This window comes from Chrysemys picta, chromosome 4 (genome assembly GCF_011386835.1).
Source record: "Chrysemys picta bellii isolate R12L10 chromosome 4, ASM1138683v2, whole genome shotgun sequence".
In the NCBI taxonomy this organism is placed as follows: domain Eukaryota; kingdom Metazoa; phylum Chordata; order Testudines; family Emydidae; genus Chrysemys; species Chrysemys picta.
In genome coordinates this window covers 26,224,698-26,244,355 of record NC_088794.1, presented here as the reverse complement: position 1 = coordinate 26,244,355, position 19,658 = coordinate 26,224,698, and the positions used below count along the sequence as shown (strand labels likewise).

At 53.6% G+C, this 19,658-nt stretch overlaps 1 protein-coding gene across 1 annotated transcript; it reads right to left on the bottom strand.

Annotated features, from left to right (window-relative positions):
- Nucleotides 1-5,585: 5,585 nt before the first annotated feature.
- Nucleotides 5,586-15,558, bottom strand: LOC101932563 (acyl-coenzyme A amino acid N-acyltransferase 1-like). The gene is made up of 4 exons (XM_005309633.4): nucleotides 15,373-15,558; nucleotides 8,984-9,487; nucleotides 6,807-7,009; nucleotides 5,586-6,284 (listed from the first exon to the last, which is right to left on the bottom strand). Exons 2-4 carry the CDS (start codon nucleotides 9,444-9,446, stop codon nucleotides 5,694-5,696), a joined length of 1,257 nt encoding a protein of 418 aa, XP_005309690.1. The 5' UTR covers nucleotides 9,447-9,487; nucleotides 15,373-15,558; the 3' UTR covers nucleotides 5,586-5,693.
- Nucleotides 15,559-19,658: the final 4,100 nt, after the last annotated feature.

The window sequence follows — 19,658 nt, the reverse complement described above, 5'->3', positions numbered from 1 at the left end:
GGCAGGGCCAGGGCTCCGTGGAGTGTCCTCTTTTTTTTTTTTAAATATGGTAACCCTAGGCAGCTGGTTCTTCCTCTTCGGCGGCAATTTGGCGGCAGCTCAAAGTGGAAGAGAGGGAATGAGGGACCCGCCGCCGAATTGCCGCCAAAGACCTGGACGTGCTGCCCCGATGCTGGACGGGAGTGCCGCCCCTTTGAATTGGCCGCCCCAAGCACCTGTTTCCTACGCTGGTGCCTGGAGCCGGCCCTGCTTCGCGGTGACCCACTCTGCAGATGACATTGGACCAGAGAACACCGAGCAGCTCCCTTCATGTCAACCACAGCTGAGATAAAAACTCCTTCCCCTGATATTTTAATGGGGTGACTGTGGCAACGAGATGGAAGGATTCCGGAACATTAAAAGAAGGGGTGCTATAGCAACAAAGGGGGGGGCTGGGGCTGGGAGGGGGCGTGGCTACCAACCTGGAGTCCCAGCACATTGCAACAGGGGTAACCAGGTGGGCAGGTTCCAGAACATTACAAAAGGGGGCACTATGCCACCCCATCCAAGCCGATCTAGGATGACAAGGAAATGGCAGCTGGCTGGGAGGGCAGCACAGGAGTTGGAGGGTGACAGGTGGGCTAGAGGCCAGTGGGGAGGGATTGGGAAGTTAGTAGAGACTGAGCAAGGGGAAAAGCAGGGAATCAGTTGCACTCCAGGCTCAGAATGGGGGAATTTAGAGTTCAGGTGGGTCTCATGGGTCTGTGAGTGATGACTGGTCACTCGGGGCTTCTTCTCAGAGGGACTTCCTGACAGACTGGAGAAGCTGCATTCAGAGCCAGAAATCTCCCACCCAGCAAACCCCCAGAGAGGAATTTTTCCTTAAGGAAAGCAGGAGTTGAGATCAACCATGTTTATTCCCATTATCCTGCCTAGGGTTTTGGTCTGACATGGGACGGGAGCAACACAGACTTTCTGGGACAGCCACCGGACTAGCCTAGACTATATGATAGAAGATAACAGTGTGTCAGTGGTTTTGTCAGGGGTCTTTGGCAACGCCCAGCTCAGAGCTACACCAGCTTGGGATCTGATGGGCCCAGAAGTTTCCTCCAGGACCTCAGATCCCATGGGCCATGTTCAGAGCAGAATCCAACTGACCTCAATGGGATCAGGTGGGCTGCGAGCCATGTGAACTGGGATCAGCTCATTCCCTGACTCTGCTGTCTTGCCCATAGCTCTGTTATTATGTGGGGAATTTCCACCTGCACTCTTGGGAAAGGCATTACTGGTTGTGCTTGTTCAGAATCCATCTCCCACATCGATTATATCAGAATAGCCATACTGGTCAGACCAATGGTCCATCTAGCCCTGTACCCTTTCTTCTGACAGTGGCCGGTGCCAGGTGCTAAGAAGGGAATGAACAGAACAGGCAATTTATCGAGTGAGCCATACCCTCAGGCCCACCGACAGCAATTCTGGGCCCCAGGGCAGAACAGTCAATGGGTCCCCGCTGGTGCCCAGCGAGCTGCTACCGGCTGCTCTGCTGGGCATGCTCTTCTGGCACGGCCAGGGCTTCCACATGCCTGCCCGGCAGCCTTTGCCGCTGCCGGTACCACCCCGCACATGCCTAGGAGCATAGGCACCAACTTCCAGATTTCCCGGGGGGTGCTTGATCCCCCGCTTTGTCCTAGGCCCCTTCCCCCAATGCCCCACCCCCATCCCACCTCTTCCCATCCCTGTTCCGCCCCGTCCCCCGAGGGCGCCCCATATATAACTGGTGCCTCCCTATAGTGGGGGGGGCACAATCTAAAGGGCAGGCCATGTGTCTACTCCCTGCCCAGCCCAGGGGCACCGTGCTCTCCTCACCCCATGTTACCTGCGGGGGGGGGGCACTTTGTCCTCCCGCTGCGCCTACCCCACCCCCCTGGCACTTTCTGCCACTCACCCTGGTGGGCAGGAGTCCCGTCGGGGAGCAGGAGAGAGCCCCTTAAAACCCCGGATCCTCCCGGTCGCTGCTTTGCAGCCCTGCCCCGCAGCTGCCTGAGATACCTGGCTGAGGAGGAGGTGGCTTCCACTCCCCGCCCGGCTCAGCTGCTGGGGACCCCGGCACCCGAGCCCGGGCAGGAAATGGAAGTGACCTCCCCGGTCAGGCTCTCTAAGGCAGCCGCCGCGCAGGGCTGCAGAGGAGTGTCTCAGCGGCTGGAAGGGGCTGGTCCTGCTCCTTCCACTCCTGGCATCTGAGCCATAAGTCGCCCAGGCCCACCCCCTCCCCACCCCTGCTCCTCTCCCTCCGCCCAGCGCCTTCCGCATGCCGCCAAACAGCTGATGGTGGCGGGCGGGAGGTACTGGGTGGAAGGGGGACAAGCTGATTGATGGGGCTGCTGCTGGTGGGAGGCTCGGGGGGGGGAAGGGGCCCGTCGGTGGGTGCTCAGCACCCACTTGGTGCCTATGCCTAGGAGCCCTGCAGCCCTGGGCCCTTTTAAATCACCCGGGCCCCTGGACAATTGCCCCTTTTGCCCCCTCACGCCCCCATTGGTGGGCCTGCCTGGCATCCACTCAGAGTCTGGCAGTCAGAGGCTAGGAACACCCAGAGCATGGGGTTGTATCCCTGCCCATCCTGGCTAACAGCCATTGATGGACCTATCCTCTATGAACTTTTCTAATTCTTTTTTGACCCATTAGTTTTGGCCTTCACAACATCCCCCGCCAAGGAGTTCCACATCTTGACTGTGCATCGTGTGAAATACTTCCTTTTGTTGGTTTTAAACCTGCTGCCTATTGATTGCATTGGGTGACCCCCTAGCTCATGTGTTAGGTGAAGGTGTAAATAATACTTCATGATTATTGCTTTGAACTCATGCTACCCTTCTCCCCAGCATGGAGTGGGTACATTCATAGTACATAAAAACAGCCATACCGAGTCAGATCAAAGGTCCATCTAGCCCAGTATCCTGTATTCCGACAGTGGCCAATGCCAGGTGCCCCAGAGGGAATGAACAGAACAGGTAATCATCAACTGATCCCTTTCCTGTCGCCCATTCCCAGCTTCTGGCAAGCAGAGGCTAGGGACACCATCCCTGCCCATACTGGCTAGTGGCCATTGATGGAACATAGTGCACTGTGTTTCAACAATCCATGGCTGGCATAGCAGGCCCTTGGGGATCATACCAAGCCAGCAGAATTTAAGAACTGTCCTGAGATTTCTCCAAATTATGCTAGGGGTCAAATCTGCCCTTGGCAGCTCTGAGGGCCGGCAGAATGCAAAGGTGGCTTAAAGCCAGCTTGCCCCACCCCTTCTCAGCTGTGTCATGCACAGCTCTGTGCCCCTGGAACTGGGTTAAACCCTGGGACTGTACTATCATCAGCCCAGATCCAAGGTCACATTTAAATGTTAATGGTGCTGGTCCCCCGACTTTTGCAGTTATAACTGAGTCAGACTTTGTGCTAGCACAAGAGAGGGAGATGAAATTGACCAGACACTGACAACCCACAGCCCGGAAGCTGATGAGCCTATTGTCATTTAGCAAAAGGACAGAAAAAGTAAGTAAGTTAACGTCCTGTTGCTGAATCAGTTAAATGCTTAAAAAAAATTTCTGTCAGAAGAACTAACGTGAACATAGCGAAGGATATTTGTGTGGCTTTTCAGGTAGGATTTTTTTCAACAGGACAATGCCCCTTTAACAAATGCTCCTTTCTAATCAGCCCCAAGGCTCATTAATTTGCTCCCCCCACAGCAGAATAGCTCATCACTGTTTGAGCCTAATCCACCCCAGGGGCACAACTGGATGTGAGGAGTAATGTTAGGTGCTACTTAGTGAAGGGTGAAGTGACATGAACAGTCTGTGTCACCCTTCTATGGTGAAAGCCTGGGCTGGGGCCTTTAAAACACAAGGATTATTCCCCTAATCCTCCTCAATCAGTATCACGCCCAACCTGGAGCACAGTCTGTGTCTCATGGATTTATGTTGCAGCGAAAGCTCATGGGATACGGATATGAAGAAGGGCAACGAGAAAGGCTGCCCCTTTGTACAAGGGTATATGGCCCCCTCAGCCTAGACATAGCCCATTATTCACTGAGTATGACACCCCCGCACCCCTCTTTGTGCTTGATTGTCTGAGGCTCCATCTCAGTTACAGCAAGGAACTCAAGCCATTCAGGCTCCTGCTCTTAGCTCTGCAGGGCCGGCGTTTAGCCGCAGGAGACAATGATGGCTGTTCCCCAGGCTAGCGTGGCAGTTAATTCACAGCCATGATGATGAGATTGTTTTCTGTAAATTATCATGACACAATGGGGCCGTCTCACTTTAACATCATTTTCAGTGAATCACCTTGGAAACCAAGCAGCCGTGGATGTGCAGTAACCAAGCTTTTCTCTGGGAGCTAAGAGGGCAGGGTGAGGACATCAGAAGATCCAACGTAATATCTGGTGCAATGGCTGCAGTTTAATTCACTTTGAACTTGTTATAACTAAGGCTACGAAGACCTCCGTGACTTTAGCCCAAAGTGGCTGGGAGCTGACGAGTCCCACCGCCACCCAGAGTGGCAAGGAACTGCAGGGTACCCCTGCCACCGAAGGCAGCGGGGCCCCAGAGCTCCGAGGCAGTGGGGGGACCCTGCAGCGTCCAGCTGCCGTGGGTGGTGGGGGACCCCGCAGCTCCCGGCCATCACAGGTGGCAGAGGAGACCCAGCTGCTCCCAGCCACCGTGGGAGGCTGTGTCCCTGCAGCTACTGGCTGTTGCGGGCGGTGGGGGGACCCTCACAGCTCCCTGCAACACCCGCCTGCCGCTGGGCACAGGGTACCCTGCAGCTCCTCGCCACCAGGGGCGCAGGGGAGCTCCAAATGAGTGAGTGGGGACCCTGCAGCTTCTGGCTGGCCCCCACAGCTCTCAGCCTCTGGCAATGGGGAACCCCACAGCTCAGAGGTGCGGAGGAGGGGGACCCTGGAACTCTGAGCCCCCATGGATGGTGGGGGGCCCCCAGAGCTCCCTGCCAGGCCCCTGCAGCTGTGTAGCGGCTCCCCATTTTGTGATGGATAATTTTAGTAAAAGTCAGGGACAGGTCACAGGCTTCTGTGAATTTTTCTTTATTGCCTGTGACCGGGCTGTGATTTTTACTAAAAATATCTGTGAAAAAATCTTAGCCTTAGTTATAACCTAATGAGGGATACCTGTTCTCTTGTATCTAAACTAATTATCTCCTGTGGATTCCCCTGCCTATAAATGCAGGGTGTCCCCTTCTCCCTTCAAAGTTGTGCCCTCCCCTACATAGCCCTCTTTACCAGCTAAGATTCCAGTAGCACTTCAGACTCTGAGCCAGGCTCCGTGAGCTGGGCACCACACACACACTAAGAGCTGCTCATTCCATCGATGAGCTTGCTGTGTACGCAGACATGGGAGAAGCATTATCCCCATTTTACAGACAGGGAACAGAGGCTTAGAAAGATTCAGTGACCCACCCACGGTGTCAGCAGCAGGGCTGAGACTTGAGCCTAGGTCTCCCAAATCCAGGGCAGTGACTTAAGCAGCAGGCCAGCCTGCTTCCTTGTGTGGGCACTTGCCCTTGCCCCCACCCCCATCCCCAGTGCTCCCCTGGAAGCTTCTCACAGATTCTTTCTATGTTCTCAGTATTTATTATGTTGATCAGGCTGGGGGGATGGGAGGAGCTCCCCCAGCCTGGCAGGAGGGGGTCCCCCTGGCCCCCCACTCCCTTGGCTGTTACAGGTTGCTGGGGGATACGAGACAGCGGTCAAGGAAGTTCAGGATCTCCTGCCAGGAATGCTCCTGAGCTTTGGCATGGGGCTCTGGCTCACCCCCCCAGTGCACAGGTTTGGGGCTCCCCCGGATCAGTGAGATGCTGCACAGTGGGGACCCCGGCGGTTCGATCAGGTGCCCGGCTCCGGGGTACGAGAGCAGGGTGTAGTTCTTCTTCCCGTGGCTCTTCATCCTCTCTATGGCCATCTCAGCAAACAGTTTGCTGTTAAAATTGCGGTCGGCTTCTCCCACCACGAAGAGCACCTCCCCTTGAGCCTTCTCCACAGGGATGGCGGCAGCTGCGTGGGCCGGGTCCCGGGGGTCCTTGAAGACGTGGTAGTTGTCCAGGACCCCCATCTCTGTGATGAGCAGCCGCTCAGGGCAGTAGGGGATGTGGGGGATGTGGACCCCTTTGTAACGCAGTGGTGTGCCATTCAGGAATCCTGTGCCATTGATCCAGACGGCAGCCACCACCTGCTCTAAGAAGGCAGCCATGGCCAGCGTGACCTCGGCCCCTTTGGACACCCCGATCACTCCGAGGCCTGGGCCTTTCACCTGAAAAACCCACGAGGAGCCACATTGGAACAATCATGCCAACAGCCTGGGAATCGGCAATTTGGAGCCAGCACAGGATGGGACCAGGAGGAGCCTGCAGGAGGCGCTGTGACACAGAAGAAGATGGAGCCTGCACTAGCCAATCCCGGCACTATGACCCTGGGGCAGGAACCTGCACTGCCCAGCCCTGTCCTCCCCAGTGGTGGTGCTGGGACACCAGGGTGGGGCAGGAACCTATATTGCCTAGCCCCATCCTCCCCAGCAGGGGGCGCTGTGACACCATGGAGGGGGAGGAGCCTGCACTGCCCAGCCCCGCCTTCCTTAGCAAGGGGCAATGTGACCCTGAGGGAGGAGCCTGCACTGCCCAGCTCCATCCTCCCCAGCAGGGGGCGCTGTGACACCAGGGAGGGGTAGATCCCATGGGTGAGAGTCGTAGCCAGGACCTGCTACATGTCCGATATCTAGGCTGGAGCCCCTGATCCAGTGGCTGTGAAGGGACCCTAGTGAAAGAGTGGGACATACCTTGGGGTGTTTCAAGAGCAGGTTGGCTGCTTCCTCGAAATACTCCAGGTCTACCTCTGCCAGCACCCGTGGCAGGTCGTCATAGCCAAAGAACGCCAGCGCCAGTACGGCGTAGCCCCGGCTGGCGAGCAGGCTGGCTCGGAACTCAATGAGCCCGCCGGCCCCGCCAAACATGTCGATCACCCCCGGAAAGGGGCCTGGCCCTGCAGAGAACGGGGGAGAGAGGCATTGTGGAGAAAGGGAAAAACACAGCAGTTAGTTATGGCGACCCCAGGGCTAAGGGCTTAGCTTGTTTTCCAAGGCAAACTAGGGCTCAATAGAGAGGGAGGATCACAGGAACAGGAATCTATTTCACTTGTGCAAAAGTCTTCCATTGAACTGGATATCAATGGAAGTTAGAGGCCTAAATACCTTTGTTGATCTGGGCCACTGCCTCTTAAGGAACTCCATATTCCTGTCGTTCATGTGTTGAAGCCAACACCACAGGACTATTGCCAACTCTCACCATTTCATCTTGAGGTCTCGTGAGATTTGGGGATTTTCTTTAATGCTCCTGAGGATCACAGCTTTCATTTTCTTTAAAAAATAGTTTCTAGCTCCCATTGTTGGAGAAATGTTAAATGTGACCCATAGATGCTCAGAAAGCAGATGCCCAACAGAAAGAACCCTATAGTTATTATTTTTCAAATCTCAAGATTTTTAAGCCAATCTGGTGATTTTTGAACACCTGGAGTTGGCAACCTCTGTTTTTTCTGAGGGGCCGAGTGATTAGTTTGGAAGTTTTCGTTGTATTTGATCCTCTGAGAATTGGCTCTAAAGAGAATTAACTTCTTGATGAGCCTCGAAGCTGTCATAAGTGGCGGGGTGGGGGGGAGAATTCTTTTTTATAATTTCAATAGATACCCTGTTTCCCCGAAAATAAGACAGTGTCTTATATTAATTTTTGCTCCCAAAGATGCGCTAGGTCTTATTTTCAGGGGATGTCTTATTTTTCAGAAATGAAAAATGCCTTATTATCGGTGGATGCCTTATTATCGGGGAGGTCTTATTATCGGGGGGATGCCTTATATTACAACGAGAGGCAAAACTGTAAGTAGGCCTTATTTTCGGAGGATGTCTTATTTTCGGGGAAACAGGGTAATATTGATGTTTATTTTTAAGCATTTTTTCTATTTTTATTGATTTAAATTTTCACAGTTGTGCAAAAATTATGGATTTCAAGCATGTTTAAAAAATTTTATCGATCAAAATGTTCACTGTTCTGGAAAATTATGGGGAGAGGGGTCAGACAATAATTATTTAACGGCAGCAGATATTGAGATTTAAAAAGTTAAAACTTTACAACCGTTAAAATACAAACTATCAACATGACATCAGACTATACAGTCGCTATCCTTTAATCAAACTCTACTGTTCTCAGCCAGCATTTGTCTTACTTTGTTTATCAGCAAACTTGGATTATTATCGATGGAAATAATTTTCTGTCAGTTTGTATGTGTCTGGTGAAATCAATGTTTACTGATGTTTACCGATAAAAAGCTAAATGCATTTATAAGCTCCACCTAAACCCAATCTTTGGTCCAGGGAAACCAACAGCCTGTGATCGCTGCAGGGCTGTGCAGCCAAACTAGCTGAGCTAAAAGCAACGAGCTACTCCCCCAACCAGGCCTGCGGAATGGACGGCCTCCAGATGAGCTTGTTGCAGTGGGACCCCAGACATCTGCTTCAGCAACCAGGAAGGGCTTGTTATTCACTATGGCAGGGAATCAGGGTGATTTAGGAAGAGAACAGGGAGAGTCTGGCTTTATGCTGAATACAAATGTTGATGTGTCAGTGGGTGGCATTTCTGTGACACCATGGAGGGGAGGGAGCCTGCAGCTGTCCCACCCCGCCCTCTCCAGCAGGGGGTGCTGTGACAGAGGAAAGGGGGACAAGCTGTTGGCCCTGTTGGGACACCGGGGAGGAGGACAGAGTCTGCAATGAGCTTACCTGATGGTCATGCCCTATTGCAGGGAGACTGACCCTAGGGGTGAGGGGTACAAGAGGATCTTGTGCATGGCAAACAGGGCAAGACAAGCACCAGAGAGAGGTGGGAAAGGGACACCAGGCTGGGCTGGGAAGGGAGAACAGGGATAAGGGATGCAAGAGGCAGGGATGCGATGAGCCAGTTTCCTCACCAGGGGGCAGGAATAGGGCCCCTCGGATCCGGCCCTCCTTGATCGGGACACGCTCCACTCCGGGGCCCACGTACCACCTCTCCACGGTGCAAGTGGCCAGGGGCACCACCTGAGGTGAGGGAAGAAGCTGGCAGGAGTCAAAGAGGTCGAGTTGGAAGCAAAAGGGGCTGCTCATCACATCCCGTTTCATCAGCCTGTGGAAGAGCTTCTCCGGCTTGAGGAACCAGAAGAGGCCCATGGGCCAGACACCCACGTAGTCGCCCCCCGTGGCAGCCGCCTGCTCCACGTCCACCTCCCCAGCCTCGTCTGCCCGGTAGAAGGCTCGGGCCTGGAAGTGCACCCCCCTCTCGTCCGTCAGCGACAACTGTAGGGTCACCAGCTGGGTGGGCGCTAGGCCGGAGACGTGGATCCTCACCGGCATGTCGGCCAGCGACGACTCAGGGGTCACCCGGAGCTGGATCATGGCTGATGGGTGCTGGGCTTGGAACCTGGGAAAGGGGGAGTCTGGGGAGCAGAGAGGGGGGAGGAAAACAGAGGAAAGGGAAATGGGGGGATGGACTGTTATCAATGGGAGAAGCTAGGAAAGGTTTGAGGGGGGCAGGGAAAATACCAGCAGCACTAAGCTGTCCCTTCTCTGTGCCCTGGTTTCCCTGCCTCCCGGGGGCAGTGAAAATGGGGTGGCTGAGCTTGGGGCGGGGAACTGATTGCAAGACCAGAATCTCCCCCAGTGACACTGGCAGGGAGTAGTTAAAGCCAGCACCCTTGTTGGGGTTACTATGCCTGCCTGAGCCAGAGTTCTTCCATGTTTAAACTCTGTTCTTCCATGTTTTACTCTGATCGACCTTAACAACCAAGGACAGGTATTGGAATGTGTAAATAGCTAGTTAGCAATTACAACCTTGCTCATTTCAGGTACCAAACAATAATGATGAGGTTTGCATGTTTCGAGCTGAGGAAGGGGTAATAAACTAAGGGTAAACAGGACCAAATAACTGTTTAGAGAGAAGTTACTAACAAACTAGATTTATAGCCTTAGAATGATTTAGTTACTTAAATGTATAAACATGCCTTTGGTAGAAAGGGGAGGGGGAGTGGGGGAGTGATAGAGAGGGGGAGATGGGGGGGCTTAGTTGTAAAGTGTATAAAGAAGAGAGAAACTGTTTTTGCTGGTGTGCTCGATTTGAGACTTGCCTGTCTCCTTGCACCACTTTGAGATCTCAAATAAACTTTGATTGTTTCTCCACCCCGGTATGTTTATTGGCGTGAAGCACTCCGGGCACCGAACCTCACTGTTGCTATCCTCGGGCCCCTGTGCCGGCAACAGTCTTGGCGTCCCTGGGTGGGCTCGAGGCTGAAATTTAGCCTTGCCCGGATCCCTCCTGGCGGCCGACGGATTACGGCAACGACCGACGCCCAGCGCGCACCGGTGACTTCATCGGGGGCCTCGGCGGAGACGTGATTTGGTCGACCCCGGAGGGCACAACGGTGCAACGCGCTTGATTAGTGGAGAAACAGCTGTGGGCGACGGTGCAGAACCAGACCCTTGGATAAGGTAGGAACAGTCCAGTGGGGACTTTACCTGTTTTGACCTGGGGATGCCCAGTGTCTCCCTAGAGTATGGGGCAGGGACAGAGTACTGCAGGCAGGGTAAGGTGTACGCCCTTAGAATGCATTCTGGTGAACTGGAAAGTGTTTGGATCGGATCCGTTGGTTAAAAGTAAATTAAAAAGATTCTGTACAGTAGACTGGCCTCAATATCAGCTAGAGGACCAGGAAAGGTGGCCACCGGAGGGATCACTTAATTATAATACGATCCTTCAATTGCTTTTGTTTTGTCAGCGTACGGGTAAATGGAATGAACATATGTATGTACAGTTGTTTATGTTATTAAGAGATAGATCAGATCTTTTGCAAAAGTGTAATTTGACTCCGACAGGTTCGGTAGTAAATGTTAGTCCTCAGAACCCTCCCCCGGTTGTAATGGCAGAGTCGGTGTCCCCTTCGGCTCCAACACCCCCACCATATAAAGATAGGGTGCCTCAGGTCCCAGAGATTGCCCCCTCGGTGGGATTCTATCCATTGATTACTGAGACTCGGTTAGCCCGTACTGGAACAGAAAATCGCCCAGCCACTACAATGCAGGTTTATACCCATGTGCCTTTTAACCCAGTGGACCTAGCAGCTTTTAAGGCACAGGCAGGGGAATTCTCTACGAATCCAAGCAAGTTTATCTCGGTCTTTGAAGGGTGTCTGGCTAGCCATAAGCCTGACTGGGATGACTGTAATGTCCTTATGCGGACCCTGCTGTCTGAGGTGTAGCGTAATCAGGTTGTGTCTAAGGCACGAGAGGAGGCACAGCTTAGACATGAGGCAAACGCAGCAAACGTTCCTGTTGCTGCAGTTCAGGTCCCTACAGCAGACCCCCTGTGGAATCCCAACGTGCCGGCGGATCTAACCTGTCTCACTGTATACAAGGAGCTCCTATTACATGGTCTCCGACACTCAGCTGTCCGACATAACAATTGGGCTAAGCCGTATGAGCTAGTACAGGAGCCAAAAGAGAGTCCGGTTGCTTTTCTGCAGCGTATTTGGGATACTATCAGGCAACGACTAATGCAAACCCTGATGATCAGGCTACTGAGGCAATTATGAAGGGTATCTTTACCAGCCGTGCCGCCCCGATATTAAAAGGAAATTGCAGAAAAAGGAGGATTTGATGGGCATGACAATGGCACAGATTTTGGAAACTGCAAACAGGGCTTACAGCCTTAGGGAGGGAGAAAAGGAAAAGAGGCAAGTGAAAATGATGGTTGCAGCAGTACAGGCTGGTGGCAGGGGAAGATTTCAGGAAGGTGGAAGGGGCCGGGGAATGAGAGGACGTGGGCGTGGGCGCCTTGGCTCACAGGAAAGGCGTCTGGGTCGCAACCAGTGTGCCATATGCCGAAAGGAGGGACATTGGAAAAATGAGTGCCCCGAAAGGGAAGGTACCCCTATGATGGCAGCGGAGGATCAAGAATAGGGGTGTCAGGGGAGACGGACTATCCTGCCCCCGGAACCCCGAGTAAAAATGCGGGTGGGAGATTCAGACATAGACTTTTTAATAGACTCTGGAGCTGCACGAACTGCTGTAAACCAACCCCTTCAGCTGCCTGTGGCAGATTCCCTCATTGTGGTGGGAGCCACAGGGAAAGGAACTAAGTGCCCAGTATATGCCCCAGCGGAATGTGCTTTGGGAAACAGAACTCTATCTCACAGACTGGTTTACCTCCCTGATTGTCCAATGCCTCTATTAGGACGGGATCTGCTTTGTCGCTTAGGTGCCACCCTGCATTTCACTCAAGATGAAATAAGCCTCACCTTACCCCCAGAGAATGCCTGGATAATGACACTTGCAATTGAGCCCTCAGCCATGCAAGCCCCAGAGTGGAGTCAATGGGAGAAGCGGGTTTTTCCTCTGGTATGGGCATCAGGGATCCCAGGAAAGGCAGCCCATCATACTCCTATTACTGTTCAGCTCTTGCCAGGAAAAGGTCCAGTGCGAATTAAGCAGTATCCGATCAAAAGGGAAGCCAGAGAGGGATTGCAGGAAACTATAGACCAGTTCCTAAAGTGTGGGGTACTTCGAGAATGCCAGTCAGCTTGGAACACTCCTATCTTGCCTGTACAAAAGCCCAATGGCACATACCGGCTGGTCCAGGACCTGAGAGCAGTTAATGAGCGGGTTAAGACTCTACACCCCCTTGTTCCAAATCCGTATACACTGTTGGCCTCTGTAGGGGGGCAGTACACCCATTTTTCAGTCCTGGATTTAAAGGATGCTTTCTTCACGATTCCGGTTGACCTCCAGTCTCAGGAGATTTTCTCCTTCGAATGGGAGGACAGAAGGAGGGTTAGAAAGCAGCTTTGCTGGACAGTGTTGGCTCAGCGATTTAAAAATTCCCCCACCCTTTTCAGCCAGGCCCTGGCTAGAGACTTGGAGGAGTGGGACAATGAGGACAAAGTCCTCCTCCTGCAATATGTGGATGACTTGTTAATTGCTGCAGTGGGTCTAACCTCTTGCCTTAAAGCCACTGTGAGCCTCCTGAACTTTGTTGGACTCCGAGGATATCGAGTAGCACAGAGTAAGGCTCAGATTGCCCTTCCAGAAGTTCACTACTTAGGATTTTATATAAGGCAGGGGGAACGTCAGCTGTCAAATGAAAGAAAGGAAGCTATCTGTCAAATTCCTATCCCAAGCAATCGTAAGCGGCTCAGGGCATTTCTGGGTATGGCAGGCTTCTGTAGGATATGGATCCCAGAGTTTGGACTGTGGGCTAAACCCTTGTATGAATGTGTTAAGGGAGCGGATCATGACCCCTTTCACTGGTCCCCAGAAGCCGACAAGGCATTTAAGGTTTTAAAAAGGAAATTGATGGAAGCTCCAGCCCTGGGTCTGCCAGACCTCTCTAAGCCATTCCAACTGTATGTCCATGAAAGGAAAGGAGTGGCCCTGGGAGTGCTTACTCAGTTATTACGCACCTGGAAACGTCCCGTGGCATATTTCTCTAAACAACTGGATCAAGTTGCTAAGGGATGGCCGGCATGTTTGCGAGCGGTCACAGCAACTGCCCTAATGCTTGGGGAAGCTGAGAAATTGACACTGGGAGGAGCTGTGCAAGTGTATACTCCCCACATGGTTCAAGCCGTGCTGGATACTAAGGGTGGTCTCTGGCTTACACAGGCTCGAGTTGCTCGGTATCAGGCAAAGCTTGTAGAAAATCCTGAAGTTACCTTACAGACCTGTCCTCCCTTAATCCAGCTACCCTGTTACCAGAGACAGAGGAGCAGGAACATGACTGTTTGGAGGTCATAGTGCCGGCAACACCCTCACACCCCTGCCCCTAGCTCCCTGACCCCTCAAAAATGCACAGGGTCTGACTTTCCAAGGCTGGCGTCATTACAGGAGCTTTGAGTCCCGCACCCGGGCACTCGGGTCAGCCTAAAAACTAGGCTCCCTGTCCCCCCACGAGTCCCTTCAGTGTCCCCACCTCTTCCTCCAGCCCTGGGGCCCCTCAGTGCCCCCGCCTCTCCCCCCATGGCTGGCCAGGCCCCCCAGAGCTCCCAGCTGCGCAGACAGCCTCTGTCATGTGACCCGCCCCTCCGCCCAATGTGCGTGATCCTCCCCCCAGCCCGGCGCTGGGCTGTTCCTCTGCCCCTCTCAATACGGGGATCCCGAGTAACACGGGGCGAGGCAGGGCTATTTCCTGCCCTTCCAGTACTGAGCGGGTGAGGCACAGTCCCCACAACCCCCTGCCTCCACTCTGGCTTCAAACTCCTTTCTAGCTACTCCTTTGTGAAGCGCTTTGAGATCCGCTGATGGGAAGCGCTGGGTAAGAGCTGCTAGGGATGGGGCAGGGGAGATTATCTCATATCTGTTACTGCAGGGTTACCTTCCCCTGAAGCATCAGGTGCTGGCCTGTCCCCCATCGGGCTACTGGGCTAGATGGATCCCCTTGCCTCTGATCCATTCCAGTCTGGCAGTTCCTGTGCCCCCCCCCTCCCGTCTAGGGTGAAATCAGGCTCCACTGGCTGGCATGGAGCCTGGAGAGCTGAGTGACGGTCACCTGCAGCCCTGAGGCACCCTTGCTTCTGCCCAATGGCACTGTGCTAACCCTGAACATAGGCACAGGTGGATCTATCTTAGGTACTTACATTGCTTCCATTGCTGTAGTATCGGAGGACCTCACTGTCTTTATTGTACCATTATCCCCATAATACAGATGGGGAAACTGAGGCACAGTGAGGCTAAGTGCTGGATTCACAAAGAGACTTAGGTGTCTAAAAAAACCCCTCATATACTCCCCACCTGAACCAAAGGACCAACTCTGCAGATTGTCACTAAGTAATCGGCTATCACAGCTGCTAAAGGAGACCCGATTCCCTGTGCTAAGCCAGCGCATGTCATCCCCCGCCCCCCGTGACTCCCGCCTTCCTCAGCTCTCTCTCCCTCACACCCACCTCCACCACTTCCCCAGAGTCTAAACTCAGAAGACAGGGAGGGCAGTACATAGGTGCTGGAATTAGGGGTACTACCGCAGTCCATGGCTGGAAGTGGTTTCCATCATATACAGGTTTTACAGTTTGGTTCAATGGCTCTCAGCAGCACATTCACTACACAAATTATTTGGGCACCTCTGGGGAAGTAGGGAGGGAAATCTGCTGTGGGAGGCCCATGATCCCATCGAAATTCAGCCTGCTCCCTTCCCAGCCCAACTCAAGGGAATGGATGCTCCCCACTGCTTGAGATCTCCAGCTGCCAGACAGCTCAGATACCGCTGTGATGGGCTCCAGAAGCTAGCCCCGGGTAAGAGCATTTCCTGAGCCCAGGAGGAAAATCAAGGTCTTTTTACCAGACAGGAAGGAATGAAGGTGAGCTCCTTGAGTCTGCTGGAAATCTCCAGGGCTCCCACTGAGATGGAGCAGTTTTCAGGGTTCCCCCCTGGTGTGTCTGCAATGAGCCAGAGTGGCAGGAGAGAGAAGGGTGTGAGAGATCCAGGCCTTTGCTCTTCATCTGACCCCACAAACCTCTTGTTCTTGCTTTATATCTCCCCACCCTCCTGGGATGCCCTTTGTGCTCAATAGTGGAGATAATCATTAACCCAGAGGGACAATCAAAGCTGGAGATACTTTCCTGACTCAGAGGGCACTGCAGTGTGACTGAGGGGCCAATGAACCTCAAACTTGCCCCTCTTGGCCCCCTCCAATCCCAGCCCTGTGTTCCCCCCAGCTCTGCCAACACCCCTTAATCCCAACCTATAGCCCCCGCTGCTGTCCCAGCCCTGGACTGCCCACACTCAGCACTGCCAGTGCCCCTCAATCCTGACCCACAGCTACCTGCTATCTCAGCGTGGGGTTACCCCCCACCCCCAATCCCCTGCTGCCCCTGGGCTTGGCCACCAATGCCTCTCAATCCCAGCTCACAGCCCCTCAGTGCCTCTTGCCATTCTGGTCTCATCCTTTCTCTGGCTGTTCAGGGCAGGCTCTGTCTCCCACTAGGTGCGTATCCAGCACCCAGCATGTTGTGGCATTTAACGGCTACCCTTATCTAAAAATAAAGATGAATTAGGCACCACATTTTCCAGGGTCTTAGGTGCTTACAATTGCAGCCAGGCATTTGGTGGGATTGGCAAAACATGCTTGCCCCACCTAACCCCTTGAGCCCACCACGAAGGGGTTAGGCTGAGAGCAATCACATCTGTGCTCTGCAACCAGCCAGCTCCAGGGTGAAGTTCAAGGCCCTAATGGTGGAAGGACCTGGCTACTTCAGAGCCTGCCGCTCTCCCCCGCCCCAGCCTGGCCTGAAGCATTTATAACCCAGCACTCCTCTATCTAATCTCTCTATCCATCCAGGTACTTTATACTGTGCTTATCTCCATGGGATCTGAGCACCATGGGAAGGCAATAAAGTCTGCTGCACTGTCACAGGGTCCTGTCTGTCCCGGTTCCTAGAGCTCATTAGTAGGCAAGAGTTTCCTTACTGAGGAAAAGCAAGGGCAGAGAAGAAGGTGCTGTGTTGCAAGGTAGTGTGGCCTAGCAGACAGAGCACAGGACTGGGCATCAGACCAAGACTCATGCTTCTATTCCCACCACTGCAACTGACCTGCGGTGTGATTTCAGCCAAGGCCCTTGCCTTGTTCCCCAGTTCTCCCTCCCACTTTTTGTCTGTGTGATAATACCGAGCTCTTATAGCACACACAAAGATGGTCAGTATCATCATGCCTATTTTACAGCTGGAGAAAGTGAGGCACGAGGCAGTGAAGTGACTTACCCAAGGTCACACATCAGGCCAGTAGCAGAGCCAAGAATGGACTCCAGGTCTCGAGTCCTAGTCTAGTGAGCTATTGACTTGGCCACACTAGCTTTTCACAGCAGGGACTGTCGTCTCTTGTGTGTACCCTGATCTCAGGCAGGATCCCTATAGGCTACTGTGCTGACAGTGGATCTGGAGAGGCATGATCTGAAAGTGGTGATCATCCCAGGCAGGGAGCTACATGACCACAGGCTGGTTCCTGAGAAAGCCCTGCCTCTAGCCCACCTGCCTCTTGTTACAGGCAGCTCCATTGTTCCTGCCAAGCACAGCCTTGGGCCTGGCTTGCCACGAGCACTGAAGATCGGGGTGAAATCCTGACTCTAGCAAGATCAATGGCAAAACCCTCATTGACTTTAACAGAGTTGAAGTTTTTTACCCCAGGTCTATTACCTAGGGTTACCATACGTCCGGATTTTCCCGGACATGTCCGGCTTTTTGGGACTCAAATCCCCGTCCGGGGGGAAATCCCCAAAAGCCGAACATGTCCGGGAAAATCCGGCGCCGCTGGGCCGGGGGCTGGCCCGGGGCCGGGGGCCGGCGGTGCTGGGCGGCCGGGGGGTGCGCCGGGCCGCCGGGGGCCAGCGGTGCTGGGCGGCCGGGAGGGTGCGCGGGCCGCCGGGGGCCGGCGGTGCTGGGCGGCCGGGGGGTGTGCCGGGCCGGCGGTGCTGGGCGGCCAGGGGGTGCGCCGGGTCGCCGGGGACCGGTGGTGCTGGGTGGCCAGGAGGTGCGCCGGGCCGCCGGGGGTCGGCAGTGCTGGGCGGCCGGGGGGTGCGCCAGGCCACCGGGGCCGGCGGTGTTGGGCGGCCGGGGGGTGCGCCGGGCCGCCGGGAGCCGGCGGTGTTGGGCGGCCGGGGGGTGTGCCGGGCCGCCGGGGGCCACCAGGGACTGGCAGTGCTGGGCGGTTGGGGGGTGCGCCGGGCCACCGGGGCCGGCAGTGCTGGGCGGCCGGGGGTGCGCCGGGCCGCCGGGGGCCGGCGGTGTTGGGCGGCCGGGGGGTGTGCCGGGCCGCCGGGGGCCACCAGGGACCGACAGTGCTGGGTGGCCGGGGACCGGCGGTGCTGGGTGGCCAGGAGGTGCGCCGGGCCGCCGGGGGTCAGCAGTGCTGGGCGGCCAGGGGGTGCGCCGGGCCGCCGGGGGCTGGCGGTGTTGGGTGGCCGGGGGGTGTGCCGGGCCGCCGGGGGCCACCAGGGACTGGAGCAGCTGCAGGTTATTCAGGGCTGAGGCCTTCACAAGACTTTCTCCAAAACATTTGTTAGTTGTCAGAGTTCAGCATTAACAGCAGCAAACAAAGCCCAGACTCTAAACAGCTTCTCTAAACCTTCCCAGTTGTTCAACCTTCACTTCCTTCCCACTCCAGCTGTCCTTTGGCTTAAACTTCCAATTGTTACTGCTGGCTGGGTGGTGCTACTTTGGTCTCGCTGTATGGCTGGGCTTTTAAACTATGCCCAGGTGCCTAGAACCTACGAGGGGGACTTTCCTTCCACAATCTATATATCTAAATCTATATAAACCCATAATAAATCACTGGTGGCTCCACAGCCTGTTCCTGATAAGCCACAGTGGCTGCCCTAGAGTCTGCAGCAATGGATGCCCCACCTCCTCTGGCCTATGCTTTTTGCCTGTCTGGACAGTGGCAATATGGGAAGGGTTAAAGACCCCTGAGTTGGCCCCCAGCAGGGAACAGGGTCTGATAGTTGCAGCGTTCAGCCTGATGAGGAAGCAGGGGTGGGGAGACAAGGAACAGGTCTGAATTCCCAGATGTGTGAAAATGACTTTTCCCACTGAGCCCGAGAGGCAGAAATCAAGTGCCAGTTTCTCTGCAAGAAGACAGACAGAAATTAGCTTTTTATTTTAAAAATTATGTCTTTTTCTACACCTGGAAGGTAGGCAATTGTCCTGGGACCCACAGAACCCCTTATTTATCAGCCAACTGTTCCTATTACCCCAAAAATAGGACTCCAGGCATCCCTATAAGGGCCTGCCTATATTCACAACTTAATATCCAAACCAGACAAATTGAGAAGTGAAAGGGGGTGGCACAGCATAGAGGAACTGCCAGGGTTTTACCAGGGGGCTTCCCTCCAACCTGTGGAGAACAGACTAATTTTGTTAGCCCTTGGGAGGATATGAATATAGCCTTCTGCTCAAAGGATTGACACTCAAAGATTTTTGTTGTTGAATTACTGCTTATTTAAACACAATATTTCCTAATACAGTAAATTTAAAAACCATAATATTCAGAAAACAGCAAATCTAAAATCTATGAAAAGAAATAGAATGTTATGCCTTTTTTAAGAAAATGTGACTTTATTAGCACAGATGCACATTAAAGTACTCAAAATTGCAATATCCTACAACTGGAAGATAGCTTTAAGTGGTTACATTCTATATGCAATGGCTAATTGGATATAGGATGCTGACAGCAAGTTCTCAAACATTAAAATAATCAACATACATACACAAATATCCAACTTTATTATCCCATACACACCCATTCACTCACTTTATTTCTTATTATTAGCTTCCTTTCCTGTTAACTTCCTTCCCTCTACTCTAGGTCCTTCTGATCTGTCAGACCTAATGTTGTCACTGCAACTTCTTCTTTGCTTCTACCCTCTTTCTTCATATGATTTCAACTCTTTTAGTTGCCTTTCTTCTTCTTCTTCTACTTCTCCCACTCATCCTAGCTCCTTCTACTCACACTAAGACTATGTCTTCACTGGGGGGAGGGGTCGATTTAAGATACACAAATTCAGCTACGAATTTGAGGTATCCGAGCCGACTTACCCCGCTGTGAGGATGGTGGCAAATCGACCTCCGTGGCTC